The sequence below is a fragment of the Populus euphratica genome, unplaced genomic scaffold, assembly GCF_000495115.2.
Source record: "Populus euphratica unplaced genomic scaffold, PopEup_1.0 scaffold20.1, whole genome shotgun sequence".
In the NCBI taxonomy this organism is placed as follows: domain Eukaryota; kingdom Viridiplantae; phylum Streptophyta; class Magnoliopsida; order Malpighiales; family Salicaceae; genus Populus; species Populus euphratica.
Genome location: NW_011499854.1, coordinates 470,584 through 482,118, shown reverse-complemented (window position 1 = coordinate 482,118; position 11,535 = coordinate 470,584). Strand labels below are relative to the sequence as shown.

Below are 11,535 nucleotides of genomic sequence, written 5' to 3'. Positions count from 1 at the left end.
AAAAAATTCATTGATTGACTATTTTTGTACCATGATTGAAAAAGAAAAAATCTATTGACTGACTATTTTTGTGATTGTTTCTTTTTATCAAATTGAACCCATAAGATGATAAAATGAATCAAAAATCCTTTTTTCTATAGAGGTTAGGAAAGGATGGCAAGAATCTTCCTTGAGCCATTTTTTTTTCTTTTTTAAAACCATCCAAGTATTAGTAATGATTTTTTTTTTATTTTTGGTACAAGAGAGCAACTGCTCTTTGAGAGGAAAAGAAGTTTTTGAAAAGAAAATACAAGGAAAAAAAATGAAATGCTAAAAAAATTGAATTTTTTTTTGTTATATCTAATTCAAGAGATAAACTAAAGAAAAGGTTTACCAATCAAAAAGAGAAATAAAATCTAGACCAAGTAAAGGTTAATAAAAGCCGAAGATTAAAATGAAATAAACTATGGATCCAAATAGTATATTTTATTTACAAGATATATACTTAAATTTTGATTTGAAGTGCCGCTCAATGAACATATTTTTGTGCATGTTTTTTTAACTTATAAATCAATATTTACATCACTACAAACACACACACACACACACATAACAAGTTTATAACAATTTATGCATAGTTTGATATGTTATGAATATTAATTTAATGGTATTTTTTTTAGCTTAAGAGATGTTTTATCAATTTTTTTTAACTAATTTGGTTACTTGCTTTGATTGTTGAATTATTTAGAAAGTTTAATTTTAAATATGTATTTTTATTATTCTAGCTTAGCCATGTTTTTAAAATCTAAAAATATAGCTAATTAATAATTTATAATTGTTATATTTTAATGTATGCTAGGGTTAGGATGCCCAACCCATATAGTTAGGCTAGATTTATTTTCTCTATAAAATCATGATTAACATGTTTTATTTTTATTAAAAAAAAATATTTTTTTAAGGTATCTTACCATACAAGATTAGTAATATACTGGGTAATTTGTTGTTGAAAAATAAGAGTGTCGTTTTGTTTTTTGAACGATCTATAATTTTTTTATAAAATAAAGTCTTTTTTTAGAAAAAAATTTCAGATGAAAAATTTTAAAAATAAATAAATAGTAGCTCTTAATTAAGATTTATTAAAATTTAATTGTAAAATTGAAAAAAAAAATGAATATAAAATTGAGATTATCTTTGTGAAAAAAACCGGATGAATGATGTCATGATTTGTTTATTTTTTATCGTTTTTTAAAAGTATTTTTAATTTATTATTTTTATTTACAAATTAATATTAAAAACAAAAAAAATAAAAAATATTTCTTACAAAAACAATTGCACATACAGTTTTTAAAAACTATTTTGGTTCTCAAGGAATCGTTAGAAAAAAAACAGATTCAGCCTGATTCTCTTCTTTTTTCTCCTCCTCCACCTCCATCTCATCGGCGATCAAATCAAATCATATGTAAATATAAATATATACATAGCCATAAATAAAATTAAATCCAAATCTCCCAACTCTTTCACTTGTCGTCTTCTTCTAGCTCACAAGATTCCAGCCGGCGCTCCTCCTTCCGGTATTTAACTTCACTCTCTTGTACTCTTATCACTCCTTTCTTCTCTCTCTTTATATTTATATATATATATTTGTAGGAGGAGAAGAAGGAGAAGGAGAAGCAGAGACTCATTTAATCACAAGTCAAAAGAAAGAAAGAAAAATGGCTTCTATGGATAATAATAGAGACGAAGAGGAACCCTTTGTTGCTGCTGCTGCTTCTGTTGATAATTCGGAGACTCTCAGGAACCACACGAAAGATATTCATATCTTGAGCTCTGCTTTTTTGTTGATCTTCCTGGCCTATGGTGCTGCTCAGAACTTAGAGACCACTCTCAATACTGTGAGGACCCTATATATTACATATAGATTTCCTTTTGCTTGAATTTCATCATTTTTTTATTTATTCTCTTTCTTTTTTCAGAAGGATGATATGGGCACGATTTCCCTAGGGATACTGTATGTGTCTTTCACATTCTTCTCTTTAATTGCTTCTTCGGCGGTTCGATTTATGGGGTCAAAGAATGCTGTGCTTCTCGGCACTTCTGGTTATTGGTTGTTCATTGCTGCTAATTTGAAGCCCACTTGGTAATCACCGCTTTTCTTTTAATTCTGATCAACTTTATATATATACATGTGTGTGATGGGCATGGCCTCATGACTGAATTTTGATTGAATTTGCTTACATATTGTCTAATTGTTTCCGTTACAGGTATACGATGGTACCGGCTTCTTTGTACCTTGGCTTTGCTGCTTCAGTAATATGGGTTGGACAGGTGCTAGTTGATTTTTCAGGATCATTATTCTCTTATCAGTATGCTTGTGTATGTTTCCTCACCGTAATATTATGGTCCACCAGGGTACATATCTCACTTCCACGGCACGCAGTCAAGCGAGAGATTACCACTTACATGAAGGAACTGTAATTGGCAACTTCAATGGAGAATTTTGGGGAATGTTTGCTGGCCACCAGGTGCCTTTTCCCTCTTTTCAACAACTTTTTGACAAATTTGGTTGCTTGCTTTTTAGCCAGAATGATTGAGTTTAATGATGAATTCTAATTTGCTAAGCTTGTAAAGATCTGATATTCGCTCCTTTTCTTTTGATTTTGCAGTTTGTTGGAAATCTAATCTCTCTTGCTATTCTGAGAAATGGAACCGTATGTGCTGTTCTTCTGGTTCACTGCTTATTTACTTGTTTGTTTTGCTCTTCTCTGGGAAATGGAACTGCAAGTGCTGTTCTTCCGGGTTCACTATTTATTTAGAGTGCCTTTGGCATGGCTTATGAAAAGTAACATTTCCTTTGAGTCATGATTCAAAAATTGTTTTTCATAAACAACTTTCGACAAAAAATAAATTAAGTTAGAGGTATGTTTGGTAAAAAAATAAAATAAAAAAATCCCAAAACAACACTTTTAAAGGGAGATAGTACAAGTCAGAACCTTATTTGTTTAGTTTTAGTTTTTTCCTCATTAATGGCAGTTAAAAGAACACAAGACTGGACTTTTTACGATTACGAAGCTTTGACGATTGATTCTTTTCTTTCATTTGGTTTACAAAAAAGTTAATTTTGCATATCTAAGAGAATCTTTACTTTTTATAGAATAAAAGAAGTTAATAAGGTGCACATGGAAAATTGCTCTGTGCTGTTAAGTACCAGAGCAAGTTGAAGATGAATAGTGGTTTTGGACACAACTATAAATTAGATTTTTCAATATATATATATATATATATATTATTTTTTATGTATATATGACAAGTACAATCTTGGACACTCTTCATTTTGTGCTTAGGGTCTTTTGTTAAGTAATGGTAATCTTTATTTTATAAAATATAAGTGATAAATATACTTTGTTTATTCTTGAGATCTTTTGTTAAGTGGAGATCTTGGGTCATTGTCCAAGTGACGCTTAGCTTAAGCAGGCTCTGGTAAGTAGTGATAATAAGTTACATTATTCTGTATATATGTTGTCATGTCATGTCATGTCATGTCATGCAGATGTGGGCTTAATACATTCCTTCTGATCTCATTTTCTTGCACATATTGCAGGAGGGAAGTACCAGCGGTACAACTTTATTGTTCACTGTGTTTCTTTGTAGTATGAGCTTAGGTACCGTATTAATGTGCTTCTTAAGTAAAAGGGTTGATGGAGGTGAGGAGGGCCCTAAAGATTCTTCTGTCAGTTTATGTTCTTCTCTAACATCACTGTCGAAGTCAGTTATCACTCCTTTGCTTGATGTACGCATGCTATTGATCATCCCCTTGATTGCATATTCAGGATTACAACAAGCATTTGTATGGTAAATATACATTGAACTAGAGATTTTCTTATGGCTATCAATCTGAAAGAGAAGCAACTGCTAGATTGGGATGGCCGAACTAGTATTCTTCCTTCCTTTTCCCTTTAACTTTGTAAGCTTTTGTTAATCATGGAGCATGTTTTCATTTTAGGGCTGAATTCACCAAGGAAATTGTAACTCCAGCACTTGGTGTGTCTGGTGTTGGGGGTTCGATGGCAGTATACGGTGCTTTTGATACAATAGTAAGTTCCATAGGAATGCTTAGTTTTATTGTTTCTCGTATTTCAGTTGCAACAGCTTGCTGTAGTGCCTTGGTTGATTCCTATGCATCAGATCCGCAAGTCTTTCCGCCTGTCCTTGTTCCAGCAAAAATTGTAGAATAACCAAATATGTGCTCTCCCTTGGACCATAATGTGCATGCGCATCATAGATGCGAAAAGAATTTCTTCCTTTGCTTCTCTGTACTAATTGAATAATCAATAATCATATTCTTTTGAGATTGAATTGGAACTTCTCTTAATTAGTACTATGATGTGCCGATAATTGATTTGGGTCTGTCATAGGGATCAAATTATAATATTCTATGCTTGCTAAAAAAAGGCAGAATCCCGTGCAAACTGATGCTGCTTTTAATTATTTGACTGAGTGATGTAGATATTTAGTCTCAACTTGTTATTGGAACTTGTCTCAGTGTTCCCTCACAGCTGGAAGACTCACCTCTGGTATTTTTTCAATCACGTGGATTGTCTCTGCTGGACTTTTTCTTCAGGCCGTTGTATTTCTCTGGATTCTGCTTAAATACAGGTATTTTGATATCTGCTTTTGTAGTATTGCTGTACTAAAAGTTTGGGGAACATGAAGTTCTCTACTATTTAATTTGAAGATCATCTTTCCAATTTACAATTCAACCTTGCCATATTGCAGTTTAACAAGTGGGGTACTTGGCATTGTATACCCACTTCTCATGGCAGCCATGTTGGGCATTGGTGATGGAGTAATCAATACACAACTTAGTGCTTTGCTTGGAATACTTTTCAAGCATGATACGGTATCCGTTAACTCTATTTATTTAATTGATCATCTCTTCCTTTTGTTGTGAGTTTTGCTCTGCAAGAGTCACAGCCTCTTCTTAATGTCTCTGGATTAGTAAAAGAGTTGGTGTTCTACACAAATCCCAGGGGAGAAGATATCAATATGTTAAATAACTTTTGTTTCTGTTGTGTATTCTGCCCAGAACTTGGTTTCTTTACACTTTTATTATTCTTTCATATGCTCATACAATTCTACCCTTGTTACTTTGATGGTTATACAATGTCAGTCACACACCTGTAAACCTAACTTCATCTTCCATTAAATAAATAGAGCTTCTATGAAGTGCAATCCCCTGTAAATACTGTAATTCATTCAATGTTCTAAGCAGTTTTGCAATCCAACTTCTGGTATTGATTTTTTCTGTGACAGGAAGGAGCATTTGCGCAACTCAAGGTCTGGCAAAGTGCTTCCATTGCAGTTGTGTTCTTTATCAACCCATACATGTCGCTGCAGGTGATGGTGGCCATTATGCTTGCAGCACTATTTGTAGCAGCAGGTGGATTCTTGGTATTGAGTCTCCGGATAGAGAAAGCTTTCTCCTCCCCGAGTTGATGGTGGCCGTTATGCTTTTCTTTTCTTTTGAATTTTTCACGTCATGCTTTGGTGATTTCTCTAGCCGTGGCATTTTTCTGTAAAACGTACATTTTACCACTTGGTAAAATGATAGTTTGCTTCAAACTGCAGTATAACGACAAGGGTCATGAAAAACAATCACATTTCAATAGCTGATTCTGCTATCTTGAATCAATAGGCTGGTTATTGCAATGGCATTAATCGTATCTGAGAATAGGGAACAACTCCATCAGACTCTCTGTTGCACTTTTCTGTGGAAAACAAAATTTTGATCCTACGATCCCAGATAATGAGAGGGGAAGTGTTTATTGCGCTTTCCTGGGCAATTAGAACACGGTTAATAGATCCACTTGATGACGTCTTTGCGAAGAACATGACACCAGGTCTTCAAGTATGGACAGGTGACCCTCCCTGCCATAGATAGAGTAGTTCTCCTGTCATATCCGAGCTCATCAGCTCCATCTCGGAAGTCAAAATAACTGACCCACGTCCCATCTTCTTAATTTATCAATGTCATCTTCAAAATATAGCCTATAGATGATAGAAGTGGTTGAGGTTAGGTCAATCTAATCCCCCCGCCCCCCCAAATACTATATTAACAGTATCTCTCAGCTGCAGCATTTTCAAACCCTTTATTGAAGATGTCTCTCCCCTTCACATCTCTCCGCCATCGGCTTTCATGGCCTCTGGTACTCTATTCTGCTACATGGACGTCTCTCCTGACGCTGACAGTGGCAGTGGCCTCGTTCTCCCCCGAGTTTGCATTTGTATCAACAATATCTTCGTTTTCGCAAGGGTGTGAACAAGAGGGGACTGTTAGGGTTCCGCTAGACGTGCCAGGAGAGGTCATGTGCTTGCCCGCTCACCTCTTCAAAAGGTCGACTGTGACTGATTCCATTGTTTCTCTCCTCTTTGCAGCGCTAGTGGTTGCTGTCTCAGCCTGGGCGGTTCGAGCCATGGGCTTGTGGGAGGACGATGAGGCCGCCCTCTAAGCATTGTTTTCCTCTTGGATGAACAGACTAAAAGCATCCCTCCATTCATCATATACAAATCAGATAGCTGAAAATAGGATGATGGTTCGAGCATTCATTAGGTTTAAAAGCTGTTTTTATTTTAATTATTATTATTGATGTCAAGGTTCAATATTGCTTGGACAATTTCCATTTAAAAATTCACATGAGATTTGAGATGTCTGGAAAGCTGTTGATCGATCCGGACAAGGATGCGTGTTCTTCGATCAAATAATTCCAGTACTATTGCATCGTGACATGCATGCGTTTTCAATGTAATTTTTTCGAGGTTGAATTACAGAACACAAGAACACTTTTGTAATTTAGTTTTGGAGGAGGGCGAAATACAAATGTATTGATCCAAAATAAACTTATAAATAACGTATGAATATGAAATTCCTCCATTATCATACATGGAAGACAGGCATGCTCTATCAGTAAATATAATTAGTTATTTAGCAAAAACTTGGATTGTTTTCATTCAAAAAATAAAAGGAGTTTTCTAAATGAAAAGGGAAAAAAGAGGGAAAAAGGATACTCTGAGAATCCTATAATTTGATTATTTTTTAACTTCAGAAAAATTGTACTTTGTGTGTGTATCTTAGTTCTAGCACAACTATTATTAAAACAGTAGCTTCACCATCGTCACCTCCACCAGCATCATCTGACTTATTATATTGGTGCTGTCAGCACCAACATTTGCAACCAACACAGCATAGTTTATTTTATCGCTAAATAATTAGCAAAAAAATTCTATATATATCGATAAATAGATAGATTTAGTGATAAGCTGTGTTGCAAAACAGTACTGCATCAATTTTAAAGGAAAGAATAAAACCATTTTGATTAATATTAAAAAGAAGAAATTCAAGTATTAATCAGATGTCAACTTGACCTCTGAAACCGATGAGCGAGTTTAACTGCTTCAATTATCACACCACACAAAAGTACATTGTAAAGGAAGAAGCTAAGAATATATATATATATATATGGGGCTTCTGATCTCTCTCCGTTCTTCCCTCTCTGCATTATAGAGGGAGAGAGAAGCCAATAATACTGAGAAGCCTTAAGGCTTGGTAAACCTAAGCATTTATTTTTCTTCAAGTTTTTGAAACAGAAGTAATCAGCTTGTTGCTAAAGTCCCACAGCTTCCTTGCCAAGGCTTCATCTCTAGCAAATGCACTGGGCTCCAAGCCATTGCAGTCCACATAGTATTTACCAGTAACACCTTTCAAGCTCGGGTGCAACGCGACGTAGCATGTTGTGGCTGCCCCCTTAGATCATCAGAAACAGGAAAATATAAATAAAAGAAAAAGGGATGACACTGTTTACTAAAAAATGAAAAAGAAAGATCGAGGCTACCTGATGCACGTTCTTCCATAAGAAAAACGAAAAGAACTTCAAAGTTCCTGCCCATAATAATAATAATAACAATAATAAAGAACAAAGAAGAAGAATCAGGTCACTATAACACAAGAAAAAAGCTTTTGGAGTACTGGAACATAGAGGGTAATGGTATAATTAAGACATACTCATTAAAATTGCAGAGTGTTTGAAGAGATTTGTCATAATCAACCCTGGATGGACTGCATTTGCAGTAATGTTCACACCCTCTTCCTGCGTATTACAGCATCGAAGAAAAGGGCGTCAAAATTCTCTAAGAATTTGCAATAGGATTCAAAGTCATAATTTAGTAACTGATAATTCCTGCTCTATATATAGCTAGAACTGTGTATATATGGAGTGACCGACCAAATCTGCCTCCTTTAGAGTTTTCTTTCTTTACAATAATATTGAAAACACGTATATATTTGAAGGAAAATACAACTTCTCAACAAAATAAAAATCCCCAAGATGTTAAACAAACATGCTAGTGTGTGTATTAATTATGAGTAAAGCTCATGCCAATATTAATACATGGAATTCTATAAGAACCTGTATGGTTTTTCATAATAAAATCTATTTTTATAATTTGAGATCAACAAAATCTGCATGTCTTCATAATAAAATCAAAACTAGATATATTATTTTCATATTAGTTACTTTATTCTATTCTGCATTAGGTCAAGACTTTGTGTTATATATATAAATTATTTTTACTTATTCATTAATTTATTTATACTTTTTTGTGGTTGGGAGGTGGTTGGACTGGACGAGATTGGGTTTGATCCAGCTTTGTAAATTAATTTTATAAAAATAAAATTTAAATTTAAAAACTGAGCTGTCTTCCTGTCAAAGCGACTCATAATTTATCTAAAAATCTAACCCAACTGAATGAATCAGTTGATACTCAACTTGTCGAGGAAATCGCCTTTCATAGCCGTCCATTTTATGAAATCTTGCTTCCATCATGTTGGATCTCTAAGCCCATAGTTGCTCTGTCTTTTCTGGGCGGAGAATCCACGGTGGTTTGTTAGTTGGTTTGAGAATGTTTTTATTTATTTAAAAATATATTAAATATTTTTTAAAATTTATTTCTTTTTTAGCCCACGCTGCTAAAACAAACTGCTCTGAACCTTCAGTTGTTTCTTATTTAACACCTACACCAGGATGACGCATAGCTACGGCGCAACATATTACAGGCATGCTCCATGCAGAGCAAACTGAGAGCAAAGTTCAGGGATATTCTTAATTTGGAATTTATTCTTCTCGTTTATGAGCAAGTTGGAAGCAGACCGCAACTTTAGTGTTTACCTGAAAGCGACGGGAAAGCTCTTTGGCATGCAGTATGTTTGCCAACTTGGATTGGCCATAAGCTCTTTTGTCAGAATATCTGTAGCAGAAACAATGGCTCAGACACCATTCGAAGCATGGTTTAGATAAAAATGTGCTAATCATAATTAAATATTCATGGAAAAAAAAATCAACATCACTTGTAGAAAGAAGAGGCCACGTACCTCTTCTTGTCATTAATATTATTGAACTGGATCCCATCTTTGTAAGTGTGCATGTGGGCAACTGATGACAAATTCACAATCCTCCCCTCAACACCGGTGGTTCTTGCAGTGTCTTTCATTTTGTCAAGGAGCAGATTTGTCAAGAGAAAATGACCTGATAATTAATGGTGCAAATTAATTGATTGTAATTAACAGCGTCATATATTTTGTGGTAGGGAAAAAAACATCAATACCAGCCAGCGTTGGTCAAGTCTTAAACTATACATAATAGTACAGATACATACCCAGGTGATTTGTGGCAAATTGCATCTCTATTCCATCTACTGAGAGCTGGTAGGGGCAAAACATGATGCCAGCATTGTTTCTGAAACATAAAAAAGAAATCTTGCATGTATCAGGCTGGCAGGAGTACCTGGATATATCTAGATTTTATAACAAGAGAGTGAGAGATCACATTAAGATGTTGAGAGGCAGATCGAGAGCATTGAAGTTAACAGCGAATTCTCTAATGGAATTGATAGAGGACAGATCAAGTTTTAGGACATCAACACGGGCATTTTCATCCTCTTTAAGAACAAGTTGTTTAGCTTCGTTCGCAGCATCCATGTTCCTGGCAGCAATAATGACACGGGCTTTATGTAAAGCCAGCACTCTTGTCGTCTCCAAACCAATTCCACTTGCTCCACCTGCATCCAAATTCATAAGTGATCATTCACAGCCCATAAAAACACGATGAGGTCACAGTTCTGGACAAATTCTTAGAAAATACTTCAAAATCCTTTCAAGATAATTTGCAAATGAGAGGTCATACCTGTAAGAAAAAAAAATTAAAGCTGGCAATGGATCAGAAATCAGATAAGCCAACCAAACAAGCAATAGAGACAGCAACAAAAAATATTCATTCTTGAAAAAAAAAAAAAAACTCTCTGTAACCACAAAAACACGTAATTGGGAATTGAACCATACAAATGAAATAGTGACATGCAAAAAGCATACAAATACCAGTGACAAGGGCAGTAAGATTAGAAGCATCGATCCCCTCTGTAACCTGCTCAGCAGTAGAAGCTGATCCAAACCCACTTGGACCAGGCCTTCCTGTCACTAACGAGAAGAAACTCATTTTTTTGTTTACAAATCAATCTGAAGTTGACAAGACCCAGTATAAGACCTCTATATTTCGATGAAGAAGGAGAAGAGTTGTACGGGGGAGAGAAAGGAGTGAAAGGGAGCAGGGTTTTGCCTTTTTTAACAGAAAGGGAATAAAATGCACGAGACCAGGAGGCTTCTGGTTTTTTAGGTGATGAGGAGAGGGATTTCTATGGAGCAGACGAGGGCACATTAAATAGCTGTCGGTATAGACTATAGAGCTGTTAATGCCCCCACCAGTCCCCCAACTATTTTATACCTTCCTCCACGCCATGATTGTCCTGTCTTCTGGGCCTGTAATTTACCATTTTTTATTCCTTTTGATATGGTAAAAATTATGGAAAAATAATATCTGTTGAAAATGTACTTTAAAAATAGACAAAACCCTGGTTATCAATGTCATTTTCGTAACCGATTTTTATTTAATAGCGGTTATGCAGTCATGTTTTTAAATATATATTTTTTATAAATTAATTAATTAAAATAAAAATCAATTTAAAATTTTATAAAAATCTAATAATAAAAAAATAAAATTCAAGATTTATTGTTCAAGAAAGAAGAAATAAAATGATGTGACACAAAAAAAATTAAAAAATAAATCACCAAGACTTCATTTTTTACTTATTTGGTATTGTTTGTCACACGTGTGCGGTGTCATGATAATCGGTCATCACTCAAAAAAATATAAAGATATATTTAGGTAAAATATGGTAAGATAAGGAATTTTTATCTTTTTTATAGAAAAAAAAAATGAGAGTTACCACCTAGTATTTTAGTAACTAAAAACCTTAATTAGTTTCAGAGATAGAGTACATAGACTGGTTGTATAAAAAGAATGTATTAGCACCTCAAATACACTCTACTTAAGATAAGCTGTATTGTTTTATGATTTGATAAAAAAATTTAAGTAAAAATAAAATAAATATTTTAATACTAAGAATACGTTTATGTGTAAATTTGTAATCCCTGGTACTAAAACCAAATAAAAA

At 34.3% G+C, this 11,535-nt stretch overlaps 3 protein-coding genes across 4 annotated transcripts; 2 read left to right on the top strand and 1 right to left on the bottom strand.

Moving 5' to 3' along the window:
- The first annotated feature begins 1,407 nt into the window (after positions 1-1,407).
- LOC105122475 (Major facilitator superfamily protein) lies at positions 1,408-5,685 on the top strand. 2 transcript variants are annotated; one of them, XM_011021585.1, is made up of 11 exons: positions 1,408-1,550; positions 1,627-1,871; positions 1,953-2,116; positions 2,241-2,304; positions 2,388-2,501; positions 2,643-2,687; positions 3,578-3,828; positions 3,980-4,070; positions 4,520-4,632; positions 4,753-4,876; positions 5,290-5,685. In XM_011021585.1, exons 2-11 carry the CDS (start codon positions 1,692-1,694, stop codon positions 5,470-5,472), a joined length of 1,329 nt encoding a protein of 442 aa, XP_011019887.1. In that variant the 5' UTR covers positions 1,408-1,550; positions 1,627-1,691; the 3' UTR covers positions 5,473-5,685. The 2 variants fall into 2 exon arrangements, with proteins under 2 accessions (XP_011019887.1, XP_011019888.1); XM_011021586.1 differs by having other exon boundaries at positions 1,408-1,551; positions 1,622-1,871.
- Positions 5,686-5,772: 87 nt separating this feature from the next.
- LOC105122474 (forkhead box protein G1) lies at positions 5,773-6,760 on the top strand. Its single transcript, XM_011021583.1, has one exon. The coding sequence runs from the start codon at positions 6,135-6,137 to the stop codon at positions 6,483-6,485; it is 351 nt and encodes a 116-aa protein (XP_011019885.1). The 5' UTR covers positions 5,773-6,134; the 3' UTR covers positions 6,486-6,760.
- A 617-nt stretch (positions 6,761-7,377) lies between these two features.
- Positions 7,378-10,767, bottom strand: LOC105122473 (short-chain dehydrogenase TIC 32, chloroplastic-like). The gene is made up of 8 exons (XM_011021582.1): positions 10,403-10,767; positions 9,855-10,086; positions 9,685-9,764; positions 9,401-9,554; positions 9,198-9,276; positions 8,036-8,120; positions 7,866-7,912; positions 7,378-7,777 (listed from the first exon to the last, which is right to left on the bottom strand). Exons 1-8 carry the CDS (start codon positions 10,518-10,520, stop codon positions 7,604-7,606), a joined length of 969 nt encoding a protein of 322 aa, XP_011019884.1. The 5' UTR covers positions 10,521-10,767; the 3' UTR covers positions 7,378-7,603.
- Between the last annotated feature and the right edge of the window lie 768 nt (positions 10,768-11,535).